The following is a 26,278-nucleotide window of genomic DNA, read 5'->3' as shown; positions in this document are numbered from 1 at the left end:
TAGCAGTGGTGAATTAGGAAAGTGTGTCTGCCTACCCTCTCCTGGACCTCAACCGCAGTTCAGGAGGTCAGGATTCGCTAGAGTCACAGGATGGACACCTGGTGGCTAGACTTGGCTTTACCACCAACTTGTAATGATGTTGAGGGCGAGGCTGGTAATTTACAGCATTATCTGCCTCACTTAAAGCTAGCAAGATCCTACGCATTCTTCAAAACCCCGCATTGTTCCATCTCTGACTCCTGACCCAGGTCCCTTATTCAGTAAACATTTGGTACCAACACCATGCTAGGAGCTGGTCATAGAGGCAAAAATATAACACCCTCCCTACCATTGAAGAACCTACATCCAGTGTAGGAAGCACTAGGAGATGGATACGGAAGTGCTGGGCCCTCTTGAAATTGCTGCAGGGTGTAGTATGGTGTAGGACTTGGGATTCATTTACATCTTTGTCTCTTCCTTAGACCAGATGGAGTCTCTCAACTAGGGCTTCATGGGCATCTTCTGGAAAATACATACATTTTTACTTTTGCATCTTCTTAGGAGTAAGACACTGTAACTTTCTCCAGGTCTCAAAGGGGTCCTTGGCCTGAAAAAGGATCCTTGGTCTATGCATTTATGCAACACAGCTCTCTGTTCTTGTGGCTGTTCAGCAGCAGCCAGTCTGTGCAGAGAGGCGCTCAGCATGTGCTTCTTGTGACACCTGCAGGATGACCCTGGAGAAAGGAAAGTGTACAGAAAGGGCTTTGAAAAGTTAAATGCTAAGTAACTGAGTGTTCATTTGCCTCGGCCTCCAAAGGAGGGCCAGGAAATACTGAATTCCACTTTGAACTCTGTGAACTAGGAGTATTCCAGTTCCTTCCCGAAGGAAAAGCCATCATCCTTATCCTCTGTCAAACTGGCCCTGACCACTGTGGTCTCTGTCCCTAGGTCCGGACACTGTTCGTCAGCGGCCTCCCTGTGGACATTAAACCCAGAGAACTCTACCTTCTCTTCAGGCCATTCAAGGTGAGTCTGGACCCAGCCACCCCCAGGCAGAGCCTGTGATGGAGGAGAAGCTTCAGGAACGAATCTCTGACCTGGATTGGGCAGCAGGAATACATCAACAGTGTGTCAGAAACTGAGATTGCAGACCTGGCTCTGTCCTGCTTCTGCTGACTCACACATTGCTTTCCATTGCTTAGCCCTTTCTGAGCCTGTTTCCTCATCTGTAAAGCAGAGACTACAGAGAATCTCAGTAGACTTCTGTATAAGGAATCTTTGAGATTCAGTATAGTCTTTTCAATTTGCAGTTGAGAAAACTTAAAAAGATAAGGTCTCTGCTTCTGGATTACAAGCTAATGGAACAAACAGAAATTTATTCATTCAGCGACCATTGCTACCACCTGATGTGCTAGACATCCCATGTGCTAGACCATGTGACATAGAACACCAGGGCAGAGGGCCCTCAGCAGTGATGGTCAGAGCGGGTAGGCTTTGGGGGGAGAAGAGCTTGAGGATGATGATGCAGATGGGCGCTGGGGGAGAGGTGGCTGGGATTAGCGCAACTAAGGCTTCTGACCTTCACCATTAATGACCACCTCTCTCTGCAGGGCTATGAAGGGTCCTTGATCAAGCTCACGTCCAGACAGGTAATTTCCATTGTTTTTCTTCCAGCCCAGATCAGCTGCTGAGCTGGGACCTGAGCCTGTTGCCTTTTCTTCAATCTTGAGGCATTTGGCAGCAGAGACCCGCTCCCTGGCGTCCCATTTCAGTTCCAGGCTAATGAAAGAGCAGCCTCTGTGTGGCCCTTCTCCTTTCCAGTCAGCTTCTGGTTCTTGCTCTCTGGCTCTTAAGAAGCCATGGCCTGACCCCGAGGTTGGGGATACAGAGGTGGTGGCTGTGCTCTGGCTGCCGCTACCAGGAGGCTGGGTCCCAGAGCCTTCGGGGGCCATTCAGGGTCTGGACTGAGCCTTGGCAAAGTGAAATTGGACAAGTTTTCAACCTGTTGCCCCTTGATTGAACCTGGAGTTTTCCCATGCCCTTGATACATTGTTGTCCCCTTTCTTGCCAGGGAATACACTGGAACTTACTTTTAATTACCTGCATAAATTTAAAAGAAAGGCTTTTACTGGAAGAGTGATGTTTATTGTAGTGGGATAAAGTCCTATTGGCCTCATTTCCCACAGTGTGGTACTGGGGGAAGACTTTTGGTGCAGGATAAATCTAGGGAGGATATGGGCAAGAGTTATTTATTTGAGGGGGAGATGGAATGTTGGGAGAGATGCAAGGGTGTTCTCTCTTTTTCCTGCTAGCCTGTTGGTTTTGTGATCTTTGACAGCCGAGCAGGAGCAGAAGCGGCCAAGAACGCACTGAACGTGAGTAGAGGGAGCCCAGGTCTTTCTGTGACCCACTGACCTCTAGGCAACAGGTACTCCTGTCCAATCTTCCATAAGCCTTCCCCCACTCCACAGCCATGGAAAGGGCCACAAATGTACCTTATTACCCAGCCTTTGTGGGTCAGAATCCCCAGCTGCACTGTTTGCACCAAACCCTGCTTTTCACGTGGCCTGAGAAGCATGTCCTCTGCCTGGGTCCCAGTGTGGGCCAGTGTTTCAGGCAAGATCATTTCTGGGCCCTTCTGTACCCACTGCAGTGGATAGTCCTACAGAGTAAAATCTTTCCCTTCCTTTCCTTCCTATGTAGGGTATTCGCTTTGATCCTGAGAACCCACAGACCCTGAGGCTAGAGTTTGCCAAAGCCAACACCAAGATGGCCAAGAACAAGCTAATGGCTACACCAAATCCCACCAGTGCTCACCCTGCCCTGGGAGCTCACTTCATCGCACGGGACCCCTGTGAGTAGCCCTCGGAGTGGCCTTCTGCTGCCCTTGTACTGGGTCCAAGCTGGGGGCCCTGGGGGAAGCTGCATACAGAGGACAGATGGTGAGGTTCTTGTGGAGAGATCGGGCCTGCCTGCCTGCCTGCCCCTTTTCCAGGAGGCTTCTTGCATCCCCAGCCACCCATCTCTGCAGCTCCCATGCCTCCTTCCTCCCCTGCAGCCTGTGCTGCGCCTCACACGCACTGAGCTACTGAGCCGTCAGCATCGCCCACCTACCCTGGAGCCTTCTCTGATTGCTCTTGATTGAGATGGGCGGGGGCCTGTCTGAGGGCTTCTTGAAGTAGACAGGATGCTCACCATGCCAGGTCAGCGTAACGTGGCTTCCTGCCCCCATCCTTGAGAGGCATCTGGCCTGAGTGGGGAGCTTATGCTTCAACCAGGGTGCTGGGTCGCCTTCCCTGAAATGGGGTAGCAGAAAGACAGACCAGCGTTCTGATGGGGGGAGCTGTTGTCTCCCGTTGTAGATGACCTGATGGGGGCTGCTCTGATCCCTGCGTCCCCAGAGGCCTGGGCCCCCTACCCTCTGTACACCACAGAGCTGACCCCCGCCATCTCCCATGCTGCATTCACCTACCCAGCTGCTGCCGCCGCTGCCCTACATGCCCAGGTAAGCCCCTCTGGGGGAGGCAGGCCAGGGAGGGACGAGGCTCCCACCCGGCCATTGGGCCACCCATGTCCGCAGAGCTGCTGTCTTCCACGACGCCCCTCAGGGTTGGGGTCTGACGGAGGGGCGGGAGATCAGCCATGAGGCCCATGGAGCATCGGCGGCAGGATGCCGAGTGCTGAGAGACCCAGCCGTGGTTCCGCCACCCCCCTGAACACCCACTGGCGGGTACTGCCTGCATCCGGCCTGAGGTGGCAGCCCCGAGCCGCGATTCAGCTCCTAGCCCGAGTGTGGTCCCTGGGGCCAGGCCGCCTGCCTCTGCCTCCCTCGTCTTTATGAACTTCAGAAAGCTCTTAGATTCCTGTGTCTAGGTGTTTTTAATCATCTAGAAAAATAAGAATGGTGTTCTTGGTCTCAGGATTGTGAGAACTACATGCTAAGACATGGAAGTCTAGCATGGTACCTCGGGCTCCCTGAGCACTCATGCCGGGTTTGCCTTGTTCTTGTGAGGCCTGGACGCTCTCCATTGTGCACCTGGGCCAGCGCGGGAAAGAGGCAACCAGCGCCTCTCGGGGAGGGTCAGGGCAGAGCTGGGCTGGGGCCCTGGGCACCACAGGGCTCTGCACGCCGAGGGCCGCACCAGGGGCTCGGGAGGGGACCAGTGGCTGGTCAGGTGCCAGCGCCGCCTCTGTGAGGCAGCACAGCACCCTGCCATGCAGCACAGGAGTGCTGAGGAGTGGTGGCCAGCCACCTTGTGACTGAGAGCTGAGCTTCGGGAAGAGTGACCTGGCCGGGCGAGAACAGAGGTCACCTGGCCAGGAGTAGAAGGGGATATGGAGGAAAAGGAGATGCGGAGCCAGGAAGGGATAGTTCACAGGACCTGGAAGCCGAGGTGGGAGGGCTGAGCATATGTCCACCTCAGGTCTTCCAAAGGGCTTAGTGACATCTGGGTTTGCCCAGGCCCAAGGTGGAAGGTTCAGATTCCCGGGCCACTTACCCCAGCGGGGAGTTCTCCCTGGCCACCGCCACTTGAGCTCATTCCCGGGGCAGACACGTGGTTAAACCTGGTGCTCTTCCGCAGCTGTGCACCACAGACAGCTGGGAAGTTGATGGGGGCAGGAGGTGGTAAAGATCTTCCCCTAGAGGGAGAGGTTTGGGCATTTACCGCAGACCAGGTTCTGCGGGGGCCTTGGACCATGAGCCGGGGAGATGGTGCCGTCCTCCGGCCTGGCGGAGTACGGCAGGCGGGCCGCAGTCCTTCAGGCGCGCGGGGGATTTCACTGCAGGGGATGTCCCTGGAAGGCCTCACTGGGCTCCTTGCCTCTCACCCCCACTTGGCCATCAATTAACTACCTGATCTTCTGTGAGTGACTCCCCTCTGGGCCTCTGTGTGTGTCCCCATCTGCTCTGAGCTGCCAGGCCACGGCAGTGGGGAGGCAGAGGCCAGGAGCCAGGGCCGGCGGGTGTGTCAAGGAGAGGTGCCTCTGCCCTTTTCGGGGTGCCCCCCAGCTGGCTGGGAGTGGTGTGCTTCCCACTACAGGTCTCTGTGCCCTCCTGTCGTCTCCCTTTCCAGCTTCCTCCCACCCCACCCACACCCTGTGGCTGTCTCAACTCTAGTCCAGCCGCCTTGGTCCCTATCCTGGCTGTCTCTTGAAACACCTGTGTGACCTTGGGCAAGTTACTTAACCTCTCTGTCTCAATTTCTTTATGGAACATGATAGTCACACCCATCTTACAGGATTGTCGTTAGCCTCTTAGCATACAGGCAGCTACAGAAGTGCCGATCATCGTGGTTATTATGTAATATCATTATTGTCTAGTCTCCACCCCGCCTCCCAGGTCTTTTCTGAGGTCAGAGGCCTCCTTGTGCCTTAGTTCCTGTCTTCTGGCCTCGCTGGGAAAGGGGTAAAGTCCTCCTCAAAGGAGAGTGGTATTTCTCCGGAGGCAGACTAACGACAAGAGATTGAACCAGGTAGTGACCAGTTCTACCCCTGCTACTCAAGCTAACAGACATGAAAGCTTTTTCCAAGTAGTAACATTTTCTCTTTTCCTTCCGAGAGCTCCTTCCCTGCCCCCTGACGGGGCTGTCCCAGAGGTGGAGGCTGAAAATGCCTAAATAAAGGCAGTGGACACTTGATCATAAGGGGATTATTCTGAACCCAGAGGACCAACAGAACCGAGTCTGTGCATGCCTGGGGGCAAAGAGGTGACTTGGAGAGAAGGTAGCCGCTAATGGACAAAGAGGATGAAAACCAATCCTTCCTTTCTCTACCTCGACCTGTGCGGTCCGACTGCGCGCCCTTTGCCGGTAGCTCAGCCTGAGCCGAGGCAGCCACGTGTGACCACAGGGACCGGACCTGCGGGCAGGGGCTGGAGATGGTTCCGGCCCACTCTCTAGGCACGACGACGTCTTGCTCGACTTGCTTCTTCTTGATAAAATCTTTTCCTTCAAGAGAGTGTGGCATGCAAGAGGTGGGTGGCAGGGGCACGCTGGGGTCTGGCACAGGAAGATGGTGGCCTAAAAGGAGGGGTTCTCTGTGTCTCTTGCACCTCAGTGTCCTCCCAAACTGGACTGCATTTTCCATTTCCACCTGAGGATATGGGAGCCTTTCACCCTGGCTCTGTCCCCCCTGCACTGGCTCAGACACTCACTTAGAACCTTAGAGTTTCATGAACCCCCTGGCCTCTGTTTTCTTATCTGTATAATGGAGAGTTGATAATAGCATCAATTTCATAGGGTTTTTGTGAGGATTAAATTAATGTATCTTATGAAAACTGCTCAGAACAACATGAGGCACATGCTAGTGCTCCATAAGCATTGGCTATTTGAGGTCTGCGCTTATGGAAAAAACAGGGGTAGGTTTTTTTATTCTTTTTCCTTTGCTTTTCCTCCTGCTGCCCGGAAAATTGCTACTTTTTAGTCCTTGGTAGGTGTACAATCACAGATAATAGTGATTTATAAAAATTACATGTTTAATTAAATGTTAGGACATTTTTCCATGTCAGTAAGTGTAGATCTTCATTCTGGATGCCCGGCTAGCATTAGATAAGTGTTGTGTGTTTTTCTCCCTTGTGGGCACCTGTCCTGTTTAATTTCCTTATTATAAATTCCTAGAACTATTACAAGGTCAAAGTGTAGACCTGCCAACCTGGGTTAATTAAGACTAGGTATTGTCTTATGGCTTTGTGATGAGTGAGGCTCGCGTATTTATTGGCCATTCCTGTTTTTTCTCATGTGGATTCATTCCTTTGCACACTTCCTGGCATATCTTCTCAATTAGTCCCAAGATCTGAGAGAGGATGAAGTTTATGTCCCCTTTTTGTTGTGATGCTGCCCCTCATGGAGCCTGGTCATTCTAGATCTGTCCCTGGGGGGTGACTCTCGGGACCCCCAAACTCCCTGTGAACAACTGGAGGCCCCGAGAGGGGGCCAGCTTCTTGTTCCAGGGTATCCTGGCCTGAGGGTCTCTATTTCTGGGCAGGGGCAGGGGCAGGAAGGGACCGTGCCTCTTTAGAGGACTGCCAGCCTATACCAGGCATCACAGGGAAGTAGAAGTATAGCCCCTCAAGTACAGTCTGTCCACTTCGGCGGCACGGCTGTCACAGGCTTGGAAATGGGAACTTCCCTGTGCTTCCTTGTCAAGGAGGCAGTGCTCATCTCAGGCCAGAGGGAAAGCCGCTGCTTTGGAGACCGAGTGGCACACCTAGGGGGAGAGCGTGAGACCGGGTGGAGCAGGCTTGCCGACGGAGCCCTTAAGCAGCTGCTGGCGATCTTGGCTTCTGCAGAGGTGACAGGGCCTGAGTCACAGGCCTCCCAAGTCCCTCCCACTCTCAGCCCATGTTCTCTCCTGTCCAGCCCTGCAGGGCACCCAGCCTGACAGGCACTTCCTCGGCATGCAGCTGCCCCCCCCGGAAGCGGGGCGCAGGGTAGCAGTCGGGGCCCACTCAGGGCCTCCCTGAGCTGGCTTGGGCCACAGGCTTCCAGGCTGGCAGTAGTGCCCATTCCTCCTCATCCCTCAGTTGTGGGAGACGCTCTAGTGTCCAGCCAGGCTTCCAGCTGAGAGGGCACCGACAGCCGAGCAAAGGGCAGAGGGCCTTCTTCCCACTCAGCTGTCAGCCAGGAAGGGAGGGAACTGCTTCCAGATGTCTAGGAGGCAGGAGAGAAGATGGGCAGCCTCTGAGGCTGGACAGCTGAGGCAAGAAGAGGCTCTTGACCTTTGCTGTGTGGCCTGGGGCTTAATCAAGGCAATCCTAACAGCCTGGGGTCACCTGTCTCATAGTGAGAGCAGGGCCACATCCTCGGAGCCGTGAAAAGACCCTGACATTGGTCAGGTGGCCTGGGACCTGTGGCTGTTCTTTGCCAAGTGTCCTGGTATCTCAGGGTATCAGCCCCTGACTTCCTGCTGAGCATGTGGTGGGTAGAGTTCCTCACTGAACAAAACAGCAGCTAGAACTTGGGGAGGGCACAGAAGCAAATTCTCAAGCAGCTTCTGTCAGCCTCCACATGGCCTGGCATTGCTCAGTATCTCCTCGGCTTAGAGGCAGGGATTCCAGGCAGCCAGGTGGGTAACTGGGTCTGACTCCTGCAGCTTCAAGGGAGTTACCTGTATGACCCACTGCTATTTGTTTTTTTTGCGTTGGGTCTCGGGTGCCACCCCTTCCTTCCTTAATGGCTCCCAGGCACCCCTCTGTGGGTACTTTTCCCTCACTTGGGGTTCTGTGATGCCGTGGCATCCCTGGGTTAGCCTGGGGCAGACTTGCTGCCTGGAACTGGGGTGGGTAGCCTCTGTGCAATCTTGGCTTGGCAACTAGCACAGCTCACCATCCAGGCTACTGGCTCATGGGGAAGGAGGTACATGTCCTTTTGTGACCCATCTCTGGGAATCCTGCTTTGGGGCTACTGCTCTGTGGGCCCTTTGGGCAAGTGCCAGGGTTTAGGTTACTGCCAGGCCCTGCACTGTGGGGCTCAGCTCGTAGGTAACAAATCTCCAAATTAAGGACGCTTGTAACAGGAGGGATGGAGAGGTGAAAACCAGGAAAAAGCATCAGCTGGGTCTCATCCGTGGCTTCCTTGGAGAATCATACACGGACAGGCCCGAAGCCTGAGAGTCCTCCCCGGCGGAGACTACACTGACTTTGATTCCTCGTGCGTTTTTACATCGTCTTATGTGATCCTCATGGGTGAACTGTGACTTGACCGTCAATATCCTGTAGCTGGATGAGGACACTGAGACTCAAAGAGGTCAGGCAATAATGTATCGGGTTCATTCTCCTGATGTTAGGAATTCGGCACTCTCCTGGCAAAGGGGCAGGGGCAGATTGCTGGCACTAGTGCCCCCGGCCGCCAAGACCCCACCTGGTACAGCTGGGCCCATGCAAAACAGGTTTGATGGAGTGCGAAACACCTTTGTGACCACTCTTAATTTGAACCTTGACCCTGCAGAGGAGGCAGGTCAGGTGGCACACTCCCATTTTCAGGATGAAGAAACTGATGCCTAGAGGTGAGTAACTGGCCCAATGTCTGCCAGTCACTGACAGAACCAGGACTCCAGCAGGGACACCGAAGGCCATGTTTACCAGGCGCCCCCCCCCACCCCCGTCACGAGAAGGGCCCGCACGGCTGGCTACTGACGCTGGCTTCTCTTACAGGTGCGCTGGTACCCTTCCTCTGATACTGCCCAGCAAGGATGGAAGTACCGTCAGTTCTGTTAGTTCTTCAGTAAGTGCCAGCCCAGAGGCCAGGACACAGACGTCCTAGACCCTTGCTTCCTGCAGGGACAAGGTTCCTCCCTCTGCCTGAGTGGAGAGAGCACTGGGGCTCAGCACCCCCCGAGCTCGTGCACTGGGGCTTTCTGGCTGGTGTCCCCTTCTCCCACCCTGTCACCCCTGCTATCCATTTTGCAGCCTGCTCACCAGGGGAAGGCCTGGGTTCAGCTCCAGTGCCAGACCCCTGCTCATGGCCACCTCTCTCCCCTCCCTCCAGGTCCTGAAAGTGCAGCCTGAGGCCCCTGTCCCGCTGGGGAGGAAGCCGCCTTGAGCCTCCGCTGCCCCCAGGCGGCCTGTGGAGAGCTGCCGCTTCTCTCCAAAGACTGTGAATTCTAAGCCCGACTCAGCGCACTGCTTCCTGTTTCCCTGCTCTCCTGGTCCTCAGCCCCGTCCTTCCCCAGGGCCCTTTCCAAGGCCTCACAGGGCCGTTCTCACTCGGACACTCAGGCCCACCTCAGAGGCCTTCCTGGACTGAGCAAGGCCCGACCTCCAGTCCAGACTTGTTTCTGTAGCTCCACCCCAAAGATGAGGCATTTCATTTTGCATGTTTTCTGGCATGAATTAAGACACTTAAACTTGTGTATATGTGAGTGTACAGTTTGTTCTCACATTGTGTCACCATAGCAACAGGTCCTGGCCACTAATGGTTCATCATTCCGGTCCCTCTCTCCACACCCCTCCCCTGCACCTACCCTGCCTCACTGTGGCCTGGGCCCCCCGCCAGCCCCACACAACCAGGCTGAGGAGCAGCAACCACCCAGCAGAGATAGTGTTTTCTTTTCCATTTCAACCAGGGTCCTCTGCTTCCTCCTCCTCAGATGGGCCAACGAACTGTTAAGAAAATCCTTTCTTTGCCCATTTTGCTTACCTCTCCACAGTGCACCCACCCCTGCTGTCGCTCCTTATTCTTTCCAAACTTCGAAAACCAACCAAAAAGTAAAAGTATTTTTGTACCCTGTGTAACAAAATATTTAAGCATCATAGAGGATTTTTCGTGTGTGTGTGCAATTAATTATTGAAGAGACCTTGTTCGCCCTGTCAGATAAGTTTAATGTTTAGTTTGAGGCATGAAAAAGAAAGGGTTTCCATTCTCTAGCAATGAGCCTTTGTGTCAGGCATTAGTTTAAGAAAAGTGAAGGAGAAATTGTGCAATTTTTTGTTTTGTGAGCACAGCAGCTGTGGCTGGCTTGCCGTTTTCAGACTTGGGCTGTTGTAATTGCTGATCCTGTGAGAATGTGAAGCTGGATAATATATGAAATGCAAAATAAAATATCAGCCAACGTAACTGCTCTCTGACCTTTGCTTCCACCGGGGGTCAACTGCCATTGGGAAGGCGTCGGGCCCAGATGTGGAGAGGTCGCGGGGAGGAAGTGAAGTGGCCCCGGAGCTCCTGAAGCGTCTCCTTCCCTCTCGGTGTAACTTATGGCCTGGAGAAGGCCCCTGCCTAGGGTGGGGGCCTCATCTGCCAGCCACCCTGTGTTTAATCCATTCACTGCTTTTCCGAGGTCTGAGGATGGGGATGGAGGTTCCCTGCACCCAGGGGAGGCCCCCAAATGGGACCTCCATTTTCTCCAGAACCTGTTATCTAGTTAGCTTAACGCTTCCTAGTCTGTGCTTCTGGTGGAGAAGGACTGGGTGCTGGGAGGTTGCGCTCCCGTTTGTAGAGATGCCAGTGTATGTCTTATGACAGGTTGTGCCAGAGGGAAGGAGAGCCCCACAAGCCTGGCCCAGGATGGGTTCAGCCCACCAACCCTGTAGGCTTGCGGCCACAGCTCTGGTTCCGGAGAGGAGGCTCGTTGGCTGGGAGCCAGAGCACATGGGTAGGGAGGTCAGGGAAGCTTGTGTGGTGCCAAGACCCTGGGCTGGTTGGACCCAGTCAGGACCCCTGCAGCTGGTCCTGATTCTTCCCCTTGTGACTTGGGGCCTCAGTTTCCTCATCTTTCAAGTGGTGGTTTGGAACACTGATCTGATGGCTTTGCTCTTTGTCTTTTTCATCTGCACCTCCCACCCCCTCCCCATGCCCTTCACAGCTTGCCTTGAAGCTGTGCCTAGAAAGGAGGGGGACAGGAGAGGCCCCCAGAGCCTGGCTCTGAGCAAAACTGAAGTGGCTGTGAGTGGTCATGGTCTCTCTCTGCTGCCTGCCTTACCCCTTCTCCTGAATCCCAGTCTTGCACTGGATGACTTGGGTCCAAAGTGTTCTGCTTATGAACTGCCAGCTGTTAAAGGCCCAGGTGTGACCTGCAGTGCTGGCTAATACCTGCACGTGAAGAGAGGATCCAGCTCCCCAAGCGCCATGAGGGAGGAGGAGCCTAGCAGGGTGGCAGGTGGTTACCTCGACCCCAGAGGAAGGCACTGGGAGAAGGGGGGTCTGCGGCGGTGTTCCTGCCAGCACCAGGACCAGCTGGGCCCTTGCTGAGTGAGATCTTCCGGCCTGCGGCCCCTCCTGGTGCCCATGGAGAAGCTGCTCAGAGTCTACAGCGCCACCAGGGCCAAGCTGATGCCTGACCTACTTCAGCTGTGCCAGAACCACGGGGTCTTGCTGAGGCGGTGAATTATTTAGCAGGGGCGCCTGGGCCTTTCTGAGAGGAGCTAAGAAAGATGCTCCATAATTTAAAGGCCCCCGCTCCCCTGGCTTCCCTGGGGGAGGCTTCCTTCACGCCTTACTGAGCAGGGCCCAGGCCTGGGTCTGAGAGGAGGAGCTGGGGGAAGGGAGGCCCGAGGCCATCCCAGAGGGGTCTCTGCAGACGGCCTGGCACTTTTTTCAGGTGAGAGGCCTTAGTCGACAATCATGTTTGAACGGAACTTGTGAAGCTGATGAACTTCAATAGTTTAAAGGGCTTCCTAGCAAGGATGCAGTAAGACTCGGGGCTAGAGGCGGCTGGGTCCTGACTCCATTCCGAGCTCTTTCCAGAAAGCACCTATTCCTTCCCAGAGGTGTTTAATCCTGATGCAATTACAGGAGCAAGGCTTCCTTTGTTTCTGAAAGGATTTTAGTCATCCGGGAACAACCACGTTCTGGAAGGGGTCCTTCCTAGTAGCACTGAAATCTTCCCTAGGGCAGAGGAGGCCATCTTCACAAATGTGTGAGCCTCCCACACAGACGTGGCCAGTGTGAAGTGGGTGCTTGGTGAGATTCGAGAACCATGGCCTGAAGCTGGCTCTGTACTTCTTGGGACAAAAATGATGCTCGTGACCCTGACGGGGCCATTCTTGGGCACCACTGCCTTGCCAGCGTTTTCTCTTGGAGCCTTCCCAGGAGAGCAGGCTCCCAGGCCCGCCTGTGCGACGTGCAGGCTGGTGGCCTGCCAGGTTCCTTGGGAGCCGGGGCAGGGAACAGGCTCGGGCCCCCCGGGGCTGCAGGTCTCAGGCTGGAGCAGGACTCACTCGGACCTCGGCCTGGCCGTGCTGCCCGGCCTGTCCTGCGTGTGCCCTGCATAGCTCCATTTCCTGTGGCCTGGAATGAGACCTTTTTGATCTAAGGAAGTTCTCTGTAGGAATGCAAATATCCCTGAGAAATAGGGCACAACCCCCCAGAGTAGGATTAGGGGAAATGCCAGTAGCAGACCCTGGAAGGGAAGGGTAAAAATGGGAGAAGAAACTTCCCTGCAAAGTATTGGGAGGAGGTGGCAAAATTCTATCCACCCAGCAGCAGCCCACCCTGCCCCCACCCAGGTGGGCCGCCTCCAAACAGCAGGTCCCCCTCCCTGATGTGTTTCCTCAGGAGCAGAGGGGCTGTAGGAACCGAGGGTCCAGCCTTGTGAGGGGAGAGGGGCAGTACTCCAGGGCGGCTGGCAAGGGGCCGAGCTCCTGGAGCATTTCCCCTAGGCCTCCTTGGCCTCCCAGCCTGCTCATACCCACTGGTCAGTGTGGACAACATACATGGGCTCCCTTGCTCTGGCTCCTGTTTGTGTTGGGGGTGAAGGAGCCCTTCCAGGAAATTGGAGGGACATCAGTGAGTGAGGTCAGTTGCCCCTTGGCCAATGTTTTCATAACCTTAGAGAAGCCCACTTCGCCTGGCTTTCTGAGGGGCGCTGGCCCATCAGATTCAGAATGTTAGCATCAGAAATGGTTAGTCCAGCCCCCTCTCCTGTTTGACAGCCGAGGGAGCGGAAGCACGGAGAAATGGTTTGCTCTAAGGGCATGGAAGCCATGGCTGAGGCTTCTGCCTCCTGACTGCCCGTCCAGCTCCGTCCACCACCCACTGGCTATTCCAAAACCACACACACAACCTTTAGCTGAAGGGCAGAGAGGCAGCAGATGCAGGATGGCCGCAGACTCCAAAGCCTCTCCCTGCAGTCGGGAAGTCAGGACTAGAGCTCAGGTTTCTTACATGGCACACTTTCTGCCCAAGAATCTTGGTCTCACTTTGAAGGATACTGGATGCTGCTCAGGGATTAAGGGACAAAGGAGCCTTCAGTGACCTGTTTAGCTTCCCCCCAGCCCTGTGCAGTCTCTCCCACCTTTTAACTTAGGGGGTAGGGTTGCTGGGCCTGCAGGACCCCTCTGGCCTTCAGCTTAGGCAGAAACCAAGAGAGTATATCTCCGTTTCTACCTGTGACAGAGAAAACACAACACAATTTAGTAAGATGAGTCTGAGAGATGAAGAATGGTTATATTCCATGAAAGCTTATCTTTCCCCTCTGAATGTGGATATATTTCTTTATGAACATATGCCTTTCTCTCAGGGTATCATGAGGCTTAATGATAATAGAGGAATATGCCTAATTCATAGTAGGAACTCAATAAATGTTCGCCATAGATATCCTAAAAAGAAAACATTTTCACCTTTCTCTCATCCTTAACAAGAAATGAAATTGAGTTGACTCTAATTTATGTACTCCTTGGTGATTTTTCCAATGGATCAATAGTCCTCACAAGGTTTCTCAAGCCCACATTCTACCTGGAGGAGCGGTGGAGGGGCGAGAGGCCAGGGCCCAGGAATCATGGAGAACGGTCCAAGCCCCCAGAGCTAGCTTTTAGGATTTCAGAGTTCTGGCAGTAGTAGTCGTAGTTGTAGTAATACTTTCATATCCTGCTTTACAGATTGTCAACCTGCTCACAGACACCATCTCTGAGCTCCTCAGAAAAGCCCTATGCGATAAGCAAGAAGGCATTGTTACCTACTTTTTGCAGTTATGGTACCTGAAGTTAAAAAAGGTCCCGCAGAAAGCAGAAAGCTCAAGACCCAGGTTTTCTGGTATCCCTGTCTAGAGTTAACTACTTCTTTGTACCTCTAGGCCACAGGGTCCCACAGAGGCCAGCTCCTGGGAGACGCTGGGAGAGCCTCATGGGGGCCAGAAAAGCGCTACTGGAGCAGGAAGAAGAGCCAGTGGCTACCCAAACCGCTCTGGTTACCTGGCTAAGTGATAGGCTAAACACAGAAAACAGTGGCTACAACCATTAGCGTAGCGGGGAGGGATACACCTGGGTAAGGGTGGTCAGAGCTCAGAAATCTCTTCAAGAAGGCATTTCCTCATCTGGCAAGAGCAGGATTGCTCATGTGCAAATATCAACTACCTGTATTTGAATTTGATGATCTCGTTAGAGTTTGTGAGCAACTGCTCTTCACAGTGCTGCCTGAATGACTAGTTTCTATTTCTTAAGATGAATTACTTGAATTTGTTGTTTTCAATAGCTGAAGATCATGGGGGTAGGAGAGAAGGAGGGAGCTAAGCCCACGGCCTGTATCCAGGAGGCATCCTGTTTCTCATCTTCACAGTTGCCTTGGAACATGGCCTGGGGAATGACCATCTCCATCTCATGGACAGGAGGTTAAGTCCGGAGAGGTGCCAAAGTCGTGTTTGGCCTTGCTGAACCAAGCCAGGTGCTGGGCTCTGGGCTCCTGTCACCGGGGGGAAGGACCAAATCCACTTACCCATCCATTCTCTCCAGGCACTCTTCCTTCCAGCAAACTCTTGTTGAGTGTCTGCTCTCTGCAGAAGCCTGGGCATGGCCCCAAGGTGGAGGATAAGGCCTAGTGCCTTTTTCTGGGAGTGCAGCCTGGGGGCTGGGGATCTGGGCTATGGAGCTGCTTAAGTGACTAGTAATCAGGAAGGGGAAGATTTAGCAGTTAGGGGTTCCAAATGGCTCAATTTCCCTTTGTTCTCCCAGAGGCTCTACTACTGTTCCCCTCCCACCGAGAGTCCAGACCCTACTCTGGACCTGTGTTATTGTGCTTTTATGCTTGGCATCTCAGAACAGCTACATGGGTAGCCTAAGAGGTGGGTATAGAGGGAGTCAGCCCTGTTTCCCAGTCCAAGGCAACCCTCAGCTTCCAGAGCAGGACACCCTCCAATTCCCCCTGCTGGTGAAGGTGGCTTCTCATAATAGAGGCTTCTCAGCTGTGCCTGCTTCTGTCTCCAGTCCCAGGTTCTTGCTCTGGAACCAACAGTGTGCCTTCTGGAAACTAGCTGGGGTCTCAGGGAAGAGATGGAGCAGGAGGGGCCCTAAAGGGGAACAAGGAGGGAGCAACAGCCCCTAGAGCCGTGATCACTAGGACTTTCCCAAAAGCCGTACTCCGAAAGATTTCTTTGCACATACTTTTCATGGACATACATATTTAAATCTTTCTTGTCTACAGCCACCAGATGAATCATGCTAAAATACCCTTTCGCAGTTTCAAAGGACTTTCATGGTTCCCTAGAGTGTATGCATTGATGGCCAAACTCACGCATTCAGGACCCACCGGATATGGCTTCTGGCCCCTCTTCCCTGTGTACTTAAGTAAAGACATTTTCCAACCGCTGTGCAGGCTCTGAGATATTCACAGAGAGGTTCTTCCCTATGAAATTGAGCACTGCCATCATCCTCAAGGGAATAGGGGGACCTCGGTGTGACACTACCCCAGGTCTCATTTCCTGTATCATTCCTGGGACCCCAGCAAGTCCCTGTCCCTGGCACCTCTATCCTCCGCTGACCACTTGTCTCATGTCCACCTGTGTTTACATCTCAGGCAGCTTGTCTTGGTCCAGTGGTGCCTAAGGTGAGGTTTTGGCTCTCCTAAGACAGCACCAGGCAGTGGCCTCCAAGCAGTGAGAGAGTGAGGCTGGGTTGCCCTCTTGTGGTCACAAATGTCCCCAAATCTCAGGCAGATATTTTTCCCTTTTCTCTTGCAGAAGGGACTGCCTGGGGCTACGCCAGGGTCCGCTTGGACTGTGGGGGTGCCTCTAGTCTAACTAATACTATCGGAGGCAGAATTATCAGTCAAATACAAACAGTTAGGGAGCACCTACCGGATTCGTACATAGTTTATATTTCAGAGAGCCAGTCACTGTGCTGGTGCTGGGGGTATGAAAGTAAATATTGGCCCTGAGAATTGTGATTCAACCCGCTGAGTTCACAAATGAAAAAGCCTCGGCCCTAAGAGGAAAAGAGATGGGAAAGAAAAAAAAAAAAAGAGGCAAAGAGATGGGCCCAAGTTCATTCAGTTCTGCAGAACTGCCATAAAGCTCAGATATCCTGACTCAGTTTCATACATCAGGTCTGTTACCTGTATGCCCTTCTGCCTCATGGATTAAGCTAATAGATGTTCATAGTAATGTGCCAGGCATGGCACAGAGCTTAATAACCACAGTTAGTATTTTCAGAGCTTACATGTCTAATTGCTCAAACCTGGGAGACATGTCAACCACTGGAAAGGTCAAGATAGACACCGGGGAGTCCAATTTGGAATGTTGCTTTTCAGTCCTCTGTTTCCAGATGTCACTGTATCAGTTAGGACTGCCAGGGCTTGATCTCATCTGTGTAAGCCTCGCTGGCCTCTGCCCAGACTGGAAGTTCCTTTAGGGCATAGGTCATGCATCGTGACTCAGTCTAGGGCACCTGATGGTACTCGACATATGCCCGCTAACTGGGTACTCCACTTTTGAGACACATCGGGCAGGTCTCTCTTCTGTGGACTGTCCCCAAGGTCTTCAAGCGTAGGCAGGACAATGCTTAGGGGGACATTCTGGAGGTGAGTCATGCACTGGATCACTGGCTGGCCCCTGTCCTAATATTTATGACCCTAATATTTTTCTCCATCATAAAGTGTCCACCTTAGCCAGGAGTTGCAGACTCGCAGCCTACAGGGGCAGGGGTGATGAGACAAAGGGAGGCAGCCTGGTGGCGTGGCTGCCAAGAGAACGCACACCCTGCTGAAAGCAAAAGTGGCTTCTCCGCAGCTCCAGCCAGGTGCTGCTCAACAGGACGGGGGCCCCATATTGCTTGATGTTTGGATGTTTTTTTCATGAAGAAACTTGATATTCAGATTTTAATGTGAAAATTACTCGTTTTTGATAATGTCAACTGGCCAAAAACTTAAAAACCCATCGCATGGGCTAAATCACTACGGATTGTTGGTTTGCGACTCAAAGATTCTAGTTTTCACTTGGAGCAGTGAGTATAGGGACAAGTGTTCAGTTACACCCAACCATGTGTCCTCTGCCTCCTTTGTTTCCTTCATTTTCCTGCAGAAGCAACTTTGGCCGCCATCTCCTCACCCACATCAACCCCACATCTCTGCGGAGGAGGGACCAGAGTTAGGCGGCCTTGTAACACTATCGGCAATGCCTCTAGAGGCCACCAGGGGGCAGGGGCGGGGTGCAGAAGGCGGTTGGTTTCGGCTGCGGAGTGAGGATTGTGATCACCCTTCTGCCAAGGTTGCCGATTTCAGCCTTGAAGCCAGATTTAGGGCTTCGGGAAGGCACCTGGGGTCGCCCCCGTAGGGTGCAGTGTGGCTCGCGCCTCCCTGCCCACCTCCCAGTGGGTGCTCAATCCCTCACGCCTGGATCACAGGAGCAACTTACTTGGACTTCCTGCCCTTGGCTTCCTCCCCGGCCCCCTGCGCCCATCACTGATGTCAAACGGATCTGCCTAAACCTACTTTCCACAGACCTTTTCAAGAGCCTTCAATGGCGCATCATTATGCACAGCTTTTCGGAAGTGGAATATCAAGACGCTGATCCCTGTTAAGTGAAGACAGCGGGATGGGAGGAGCTTTTATTGCTATCTCAATTGCAATGGCAAGGGCAAGCCTGTTATTCCGACTTCACAGATGAGCAGATTGAGGAGTCCAGAGAAAAGCCACCAATTCAGCCATCAAGCAGAAGTCATGTATTTTTTGACTGTCCTCGCTAGATAGCGTGGGGTCATAAAAACTTGAAAACATGATTGCAACGACCTTCAGGACACTGCAGCATGCTAGGCAAACACGACACACACAGATATGAAAAGGTAACCAACTCCCAATAGCTTCCAAATGCGACAATGACCCCAGGAACTCAGGCAGAGGTCACTGGACCTAAAGTGTCTAAAAGAGTTAGGAAGGCTCTGCAGAGCCAGCAGTGGTCTTCACACTGGGGCATGTGTACCCTTAGAGATACAGAAAGGCTTTTTCTAAAGGTAGGCGGCAGGGTTACTTTGAAGGGAATGAGTTTCCAGAGAGTCATCTTCCATAAGGACGATCCTCTGCCTGACAGTGCCTCTTCCTTTGTTGTCACAACTGGTCTCCCGTTTTACAACAGAAAGGTGTGGTGCTGCTCACCCGTGTTCCCTGTTCTCTTCCAGGTACCTTCCCACCTTTTAGAAATTAGGTGTGGCCATACAACTTGCTTTGGCCAATGAGATATGAGCAAAAATGTGTCTCTTCTGGGTGGAAGCACTTCAGAGCCAGCATATGATTCCCTTTCTTCCCTTCTCTCTCCATGGTGACTGATGACATCTCAGATGGTGGAGTCTGGATCCCTGAGTGACGATGGCGTGGGTCAGAAAGCCCAGCTGACCGGTGATGGACATGGACCGTGAGTAGTTGTGGAGGTGGAGGGGAAACTAACCTCTGTTGGTTTAAGCAATGAGATTTTGAGGTTGCTTATTACTACAGGGTAACGTGGCCTACACTATACAGAGGACTTACCTCTTGCCCATCCTAAACCTCACTTTGGTATGTTGCCTTGGTGTGTAAAGTTCTCTGAGGCTACAAAGAAACAGTTTAAAATACTGATTTCAATACTGAGAAAGTGAGTGGCTCAAAATGGCTAGGTAATACATTCTTCGGTAAATCAAAGATTTTCCCATATGTTGCTTGAAGGAAGTCAAACAAATTCACTTGTGACCTGCTGGATGACTAAGTGTCACTGAGTGACTCTGCCAGAACTTTTCCATGCCTGTGTACTTATTTATGTGAAAAAGATTTCTCAGCATTAACATTTATAAAAATGAAATGTGGAAATAAAATTGGTGATCAGTGTCTCATTCTAGCATGTACACATCTATTTCAATATGAGTTGTATTTCCTGTAAAATTTTACTTCCTATGTTTTGTAATTTTCTACCAACATTTGTAATATATTTGTGTTGTTTTGACAGTGAACTAGGAATCATTGTAATACTAAGTCAGTCCAGAAGAAAATTTTAAATTCTAGAGCCTTATGTTCACAAAAGATTTTTAAAAAATACAATTTTAATATCTATTAAATATATATATATATGGCAGAGAAGTATGGTTTGATGATCAACAAAAGATTTTCAAGAGTAAACTATGTATTATATTAGGATAGCATTACATATGGTAAGTGGAAAGAAAATATGAGTTCAAGGAGAAAAGGCAATGATGTAAATTTTCCTCTGTTGAAGAGCTTGCTTATGTATTTTGCAAAAGTTTGGTGATGATTATCAAATCACTGTGATTCAACTGGATAATTTAATATAATTTTTTAAATGTCAGTATTTACAATACACCAGAAGTCACATCCTTTGTAGTTATTTAAACCTAGTTGGAAAAAAAGTTCAACTTTCAAGAGAGTACAGTTTTTTTAAAACCACTCTATTGAAGGATACATAATTTAGAATTTTGTTTAAGGTGTTCATGAGCTAAATTATTGAAAGTCTGCTGTCTTGAGGGGTGGGCTGGCTTTGGCTTGGTAAAGGGGGAGGAGGAAGGCATTCGGGTAGGGAGAAGGCAGAGAAAAGGTTTGGGAGCAGAAATAGGGCGTGTTCAGGGAACTGAGTGGACGAGTCATGGAGGGGAGTAATCTGAGACAAGACAGAAACGTAAATTGGAGTGAGACTAACAGTTAGTAGGCTAAGGTGTTTCTCTTGCTTGTTAATTTTAATTATGAAGTTACGCAAGATTATAATCTCCTTGTAAAAATTTACAACTTCAGGGATAGGCTTGGGACCCTCACCTCCATGTCTGGTCCCCTCCTCACCTCCCCAGAAGTGACCTTGGTTTTCAGTTTGGTTTTGTTCCTTCAGACATGCTTCCATGAATTCACATGTGCATGTTGTGGGTCTCTTAGACTAAGGAGTTTCAGCTTGATCCCGAGGTCATTAGCAACCAGGGGCTAAGGTGAGCTGGAGATTGTGCTGAGACATCCTTTTTTTATGCCTTGCAACTGGAATCTGCTCACTGAGAAAATGAGAATTGTGATTTGGGGGTGAGGGAAGGAGTGGGAGGTAATTTGGGCACAAAGCCTGTGACATAATATTGTCAGAGGGTGGCATTAAACATCATGCCATTGGAGGGTGGAAGTGATGGTACAGAAAAGGTGGTGGGGGGATACCAAATCCTACCTTATTTGTTCACAGATACACCTAGGTGGGTAGAAATACTCTCTCTGGAAACAGGTGGCCCTCTTGGTTTCTTGTATGTCCCCACTTTTGTTAGAGACAAGGACACAGAAAACTATGTAATCATCATGCAAGTGTGATGAGCAAAAGCAACGGATACTTTTGAGGCAATGGGGAGTGGTGGAGACTATGGTAAAATGGACAGCCCAAGTTCTTTCTAAAGGGAGCAGTCATTCCTCAGCCCAATCAACTGCTGTCTTGGGGGAATATGGCATCAATGTTAGCCATATCTTTTGATTTTTTTTCAAGAGACTGTAGAAATTGGAATTTTTGTGTGAAATCTCTTAATGTTGGCTCAAAAATTTCTTGAGTGCTGTGCTAGCTAAACAAGGTATGTGTTTGCACGAGGCTTTGGCCTGTGATCTTTGTTTAAAGGAATCCTGCCTGAAGGCAAAGCACCGGATCATCACATAATCCCTTGGCATGCTGCTTGGCTCTACGATCTGTGTGATCATGAAGGATTCTGGGATTCTTACAGAGATGCTGTGAGAGGGGTTGACTTCATTCCCCATGTTTGGTGCCCACCCACTTCCCAATGGCCAGCTAGTAATAGAGCTCTGCTAGGAAACTGGGAGCTTAGCAGAAGGTTCCAGAAGCATCCTCATAAATCCAGGGAAGTCAGCCAATGTAGATTCACTAGAAGCCAAGTCTCCAGGGATTTGGACCTAAGGCCTCCGGTGTCCCTCCCTCAGGCTTTTGGGGCGTGTTCTCATGCCTCTCCCAGGGCAGAGCCCGGTGGGAACACAGACCAGTGACTCTTTCTCAAAGAGCCGTGTCCTATGACTAAATCCAAGCTAGGCAGTCAGACACAAATGAAAGCGCGTGCGCGCGGACACACACAAACAGACACATACACACACACGCGCGCGCGCGTGCAAACGGTCCCCAGCACCTCCAAGACGTTTTCCCACGCAGTCCCAGGGCAGCCGGAAGGGCAGCTGGTCATGGGAATGGAAGAGGGGGCCCTCCCCCAATGGAGGCTCCACTCTGCTCCATTTACTCCCAGCCGTGCAATCCCCGGCCCCCCCCGTCCACCTGGCTTACTACTTCCACTGGAGGAAATAACTGAACAATGCGGCAGATCAGAGAATGGGCACCCAGCCAAGGGCCCGGGACCGGGGCTTGGCAGGCCCTGGGCTCTGCCTCCTGGCGGCCCCACTCCCACCTCACAAGCACCCGTCTCCGTTGGTTTCCCTGTTGCTTGGCCTTCCTCAGACCTTCTCCCAACCTTCTCACCGTCCTTGTGAAACTCGGCATGGCTGATAACCCTCCCCCCTTTCCTCGGCTTGCCCCTTCCCCGTTTCGGTGGCCGGTGGTGTCCACTCTCCCACTTGGGTATAATTCCTAGAGGAGGGGCTGGAACTAGGCTGTGACGGAGATTTTGACTAGTGGGGGTGGGTAGGAAAAAAGGGTCATTTTTTTCTCAAGCTTTTCTCCAGAGATGAGAGCAAGTCCTGAGAAGGGCCAGTGCTGGGACAGGAGCGCCGGAGCCTGGGGTCTCTCTTCAGGACAGAGCCGTCTGGGCGGGGGCAGGAGGGGACGGCAGGGCTCAGACGCCTGGGCATTCTCAGCGGAACGGAAAGGATTCCAGTTCTGGGAGGCTGGGAAGTTGGTGGGAACCACTGCATTTGTTTTTCCTGTTGGTCTAAAATAATGCCCTGCCCGGGTCCGGAACCCCACGCCCCAGGCGGGACCGCCGCTCGTCCGTGCCCGCTGCCGTGGCCTTCAACGGCCTCGCCTTCCGCCAGGCGTTTCCTGCCCTGGGAGCCGAGGGCCAGGTTTCCTCGCCAGCCTTTGCCACCTCTAAAAACCAGTGCCCTCTTCTCGCCGGGTCCTGACTCAGGGAGTGGGGAGTCGGTGAGACGGCTCATTTCTCTGGCCATCGCCAGTGTGGTTCCAGGAGCCCAGTGACACGAGTCCTGAATCCCAATCTCTTTCCCCTGATGTTTGGGTTCACCCTGTAAGTGGTTTTTTCTGCCCCTGTGTGGCTCAACCACATGCAGGTGAGCACTTGGAGACCTATGAAGTCTTGAGAGTAGGAAAGAGCCTCCAGAGCCTACTGCCGACCTTAGAATTTCAGTGAGCGATGGAGGCACAAAGCGCACCTGTACCTTACCCAAGGCCGACAACCAGGAAGTCGGGGAGCCGGGTTCCTGGGGGACTCTCGGGCCGGGTCTCTGTAGCCAGCCGCAGTTTCTAAAGGCAGCTGTGGTATAACCCTGGGGCAGAACAGAAGAAAAATGCCAGGCTCAGAATCCTGATCTGCCTGCTCATGCCTTTCAGGCCCTTAATTTTTATTTCCTTTTGAAGTGCCTCAGACTCTGTGTCCACCTTAAGAAAGTGGTATTTGAATTGTCTTTATTCTTAGCGAAGAAGCTGATGCTTTTCGTAGACCCCGATGCCTGCACTTACAGGCTGGGCAGCACAACCCGCTATTGTGCTGGGTACCTGCATCTGCTTCCTCATTGTTCCATTCAGGTGAATCATGTCTCTCCAACCCGCTGTCTGCTTTCCTGCTTCGCAAGATACTCATTGACTTTTACCATGATAAAAAAATATTCCCTGAGTGCCTACCGTGACGCGGGCTCTTTGCTGCTCACCCCCTTGGGGCTTTCAGTCTAAAGGGTGAAAGACGCCATGAACAAGCAATCAGCCAAGTAAATGATTACAGACGTGACAGTCGCTGTGGAGGAAACCCCCACGGTATAGTGATGCTCCCCGGGGCTCTCTGAGGAGGTGGTGTTTTGGGTGAGAGCTCAAGGACGGGGAGCCAGCCTCATGAAGATCTGGGGGGAGCATGGTGCAGGCCGGGGGAATGGTAGGAATAAATGCTCTGAGGCAAAAACTAGCTTGTTCTGTTTGTGACCCTGCAAAGGAGCCAGATTGGCACCAGGAAGGAGGGGGCTGCGGATGCAGCTGGAGGTAGGAGGGCTCAGCTCCTGCAGGGTCTTGTGTACAGGAGAGGAGAGGGATTTGGACTGTATAACAAGGGAGGTAGGAAGGCATGGGAGGGCTTGAAGAACAGTAATGACACAATCGATGCTTTTATTTTTGTCTGTTTTCAGGGGGAGATAAACAGATTTATGCTAGTTCATTTGTCTCTGAGGAGGAACAAGCTAATTATCTGGCACATGGTACCCTATGTTGGGGCTCAGTGTGATTTCTTTTTTTTTCTTCCAGTTTTATTGAGATATAATTGACCTATGGCAGTGGTGTGTTTAGGATGTATGGCATAATGTTTTGACTTACTATATTGTGAAATGGTTACCACAATAGGTTAACATCCACCATCTCATATAGATTCAGTGTCCCCCCTACAAACAACAACAAAACCCCAAAAGAACAACATACATATATTTTTTTCCTTGTGGTGAGAACTCTAATAAGGATTTACTCTCCAACAACTTTCCTACATGATCCAGCAGTGGTAGCTATTGTTGTCATGTTATACTTTCCATCCCTGTCCATATTTTTAACAGGAAGTTTGTTCCTTTTGACCACCTAAATCCAATTCTTCCTCCCCTCCAATCTTTTAAAAATACTTAAAATATTAGTTACCCCTGGCTGCTTTCGGGGATTGGACTGGAAGAGGGCAAGAAAGGAGACCCTGAGACCATCCCGAGCTGCAGTAATCTGAGCGCATGACCTGGTGGTGGGCCGGCTCAATGCGTCAGGGTGAAGACTTGGAGAATAAATGTACCCCTTTTGGAGACAGAAATGACGGGACTTGTCATGATGAGTTGCGTAACAAGAGTGGATGAGGGAGGGAAAGAGGGGAGTTGTGACAATACCTAGGTACCTGCCTGAGCAACTAGATGGTGGGGGGCCATTACGGAGATGGGAAAGGTGGGAAACCTGGGGAAGGACCAGGCTGGAGGAGAATCAAGGTTTGGGCTTATGAATTTAGAGCCACTTAATAGACATGTCACGCTGGCTTCACATATGACTGTCATAAGGCCTATATGTCCATAGCCTACAGGAGGATTCTAGTGGCATGGATTTGGGAACTATCAGACTACTGATGGTATTCAAATTTTGGGGAGCAAATGAGATCATCTAGAGATAAAGGGAGGAGGCTCCAGGACCGGATCCTGGGGAAATCCAACATTTAGAGGACAGGTAGAGTTGGTGAAACTGGAAAAGGACATTGCAAAGAAGCAGCCAGAGAGCTGCCTCGGGTAGGACAAGGCCGGAAAGCATAGGGTGTTCGGGAAGGGAAGGAGCAGCCAGCTCTTCTGAACGTTCCTCAAGTCAAGCCCTAAGACCAAAAGCCAGCAATGGATTTGGAGGCTTAGAGACCAGAGGTGATCTGGACATGAGCAGCCTGTGTGGAGTTGTAAGGTGGATGTCATATTGCCATGGTTTAATATTTGTCACTGTTGCTATTATTATTATTTGTATTTTAAATATTTTCATTATGGAAAATGTCAAGCACACATAAAAGTTAAAAGCATGATTCAATAACCGTCAACTCAACATGACTGTTTTCATTCAGACCTTCTGTCCCTTGGATTCTTTTGAAGTTAATCTCAGGCATATCATTTCATCCATTAAGATTTCATTGTGTATCACTAAAAGATAAGGATTCTTTTTAAAGTGATACCATTTCAGACCTAAAAATTAGTTAATTATTTCTTGTTTCTTGAGATGTAATTGACATATAACATTGTTATTAGTTTTTAGGTATACAACATAATGATTTGACATGTATATATCAGGGAAATAATTATAAGAATAAGTTTAGTTAGCATCCATCATTACAGTTACAATATTTTTCTTCTGACTAGAACTTTGAAGATCCACTCTCTTAGCAACTTTCAGATGTACAGTATGGTGTGGTTAACTAAGGTCCCCATGCTGTACATTGCATCCCTTAGGATTTATTTAGCTTATAATTGGAAATTTGTGCTTTTTGACCACCTTCACCCATTTCAGCCTACCCCCACCCCACAAATATATATATTTACCAACTGTAATATATGTATTTACAGTTAATTTCTTCAAATCTCCACCCAAAAAGGGCCACAGGTTACATTTGGTGGATAAGTCTCGTACATCTATTTTAATCTACAGATTTCTGCTCCCCCACCCATCCTCAACTTTTTGGTGAGGAAACAGAAAGTTTTGTGCTTTAGAAACTTCCTACATTCAGGATTTTGATGATTGCATTCCAGTGATGCTGTTTAATAGGTTCATTTGTCTCCTTTCATTTTCTGTAAACTGTAGCTGGATATAAAGGCTTGTTCTGATTCAGGTTAAAGGTTTGTCGAGAATACTTCATAAGGGAGCTGGATTCAAGATGGCGGTGTGAGAGGTAAGACAGAGAACTCCTCCCAAAACCACACATAATATGAAAATATAGTTAATACAACTAATCCTAAAAGAGCAACAGGAAAGAAGGCTGCACCAGACTGCATACACCTGG

The 26,278-nt window shown here is 51.1% G+C and overlaps 2 protein-coding genes across 2 annotated transcripts in view; one reads left to right on the top strand and one right to left on the bottom strand.

Annotated features, from left to right (window-relative positions):
* The window catches only part of OAZ2 (ornithine decarboxylase antizyme 2), a 66,104-nt gene that overhangs the window by 13,945 nt on the left and 25,881 nt on the right, over nt 1–26,278 (top strand). Inside the window, 6 exon segments of the mRNA XM_037009979.2 lie at nt 928–1,005; nt 1,590–1,628; nt 2,292–2,354; nt 2,683–2,833; nt 3,342–3,484; nt 18,953–19,026. Coding sequence (XP_036865874.1) covers nt 928–1,005; nt 1,590–1,628; nt 2,292–2,354; nt 2,683–2,833; nt 3,342–3,484; nt 18,953–19,026 — 548 coding nt within the window.
* The window catches only part of ZNF609 (zinc finger protein 609), a 299,633-nt gene continuing 274,049 nt past the window's right edge, over nt 695–26,278 (bottom strand). The window contains exon 10 of the mRNA XM_073211989.1: nt 695–713. The gene's annotated coding sequence lies outside the window, so the exon portion shown is untranslated. The remainder of the gene's footprint in view (nt 714–26,278) is intronic.

Source organism: Manis javanica, chromosome 8 (genome assembly GCF_040802235.1).
Source record: "Manis javanica isolate MJ-LG chromosome 8, MJ_LKY, whole genome shotgun sequence".
NCBI lineage: Eukaryota > Metazoa > Chordata > Mammalia > Pholidota > Manidae > Manis > Manis javanica.
Note: the sequence above shows the minus strand (reverse complement) of the source record. Positions and strands in the feature narration are given on the sequence as shown.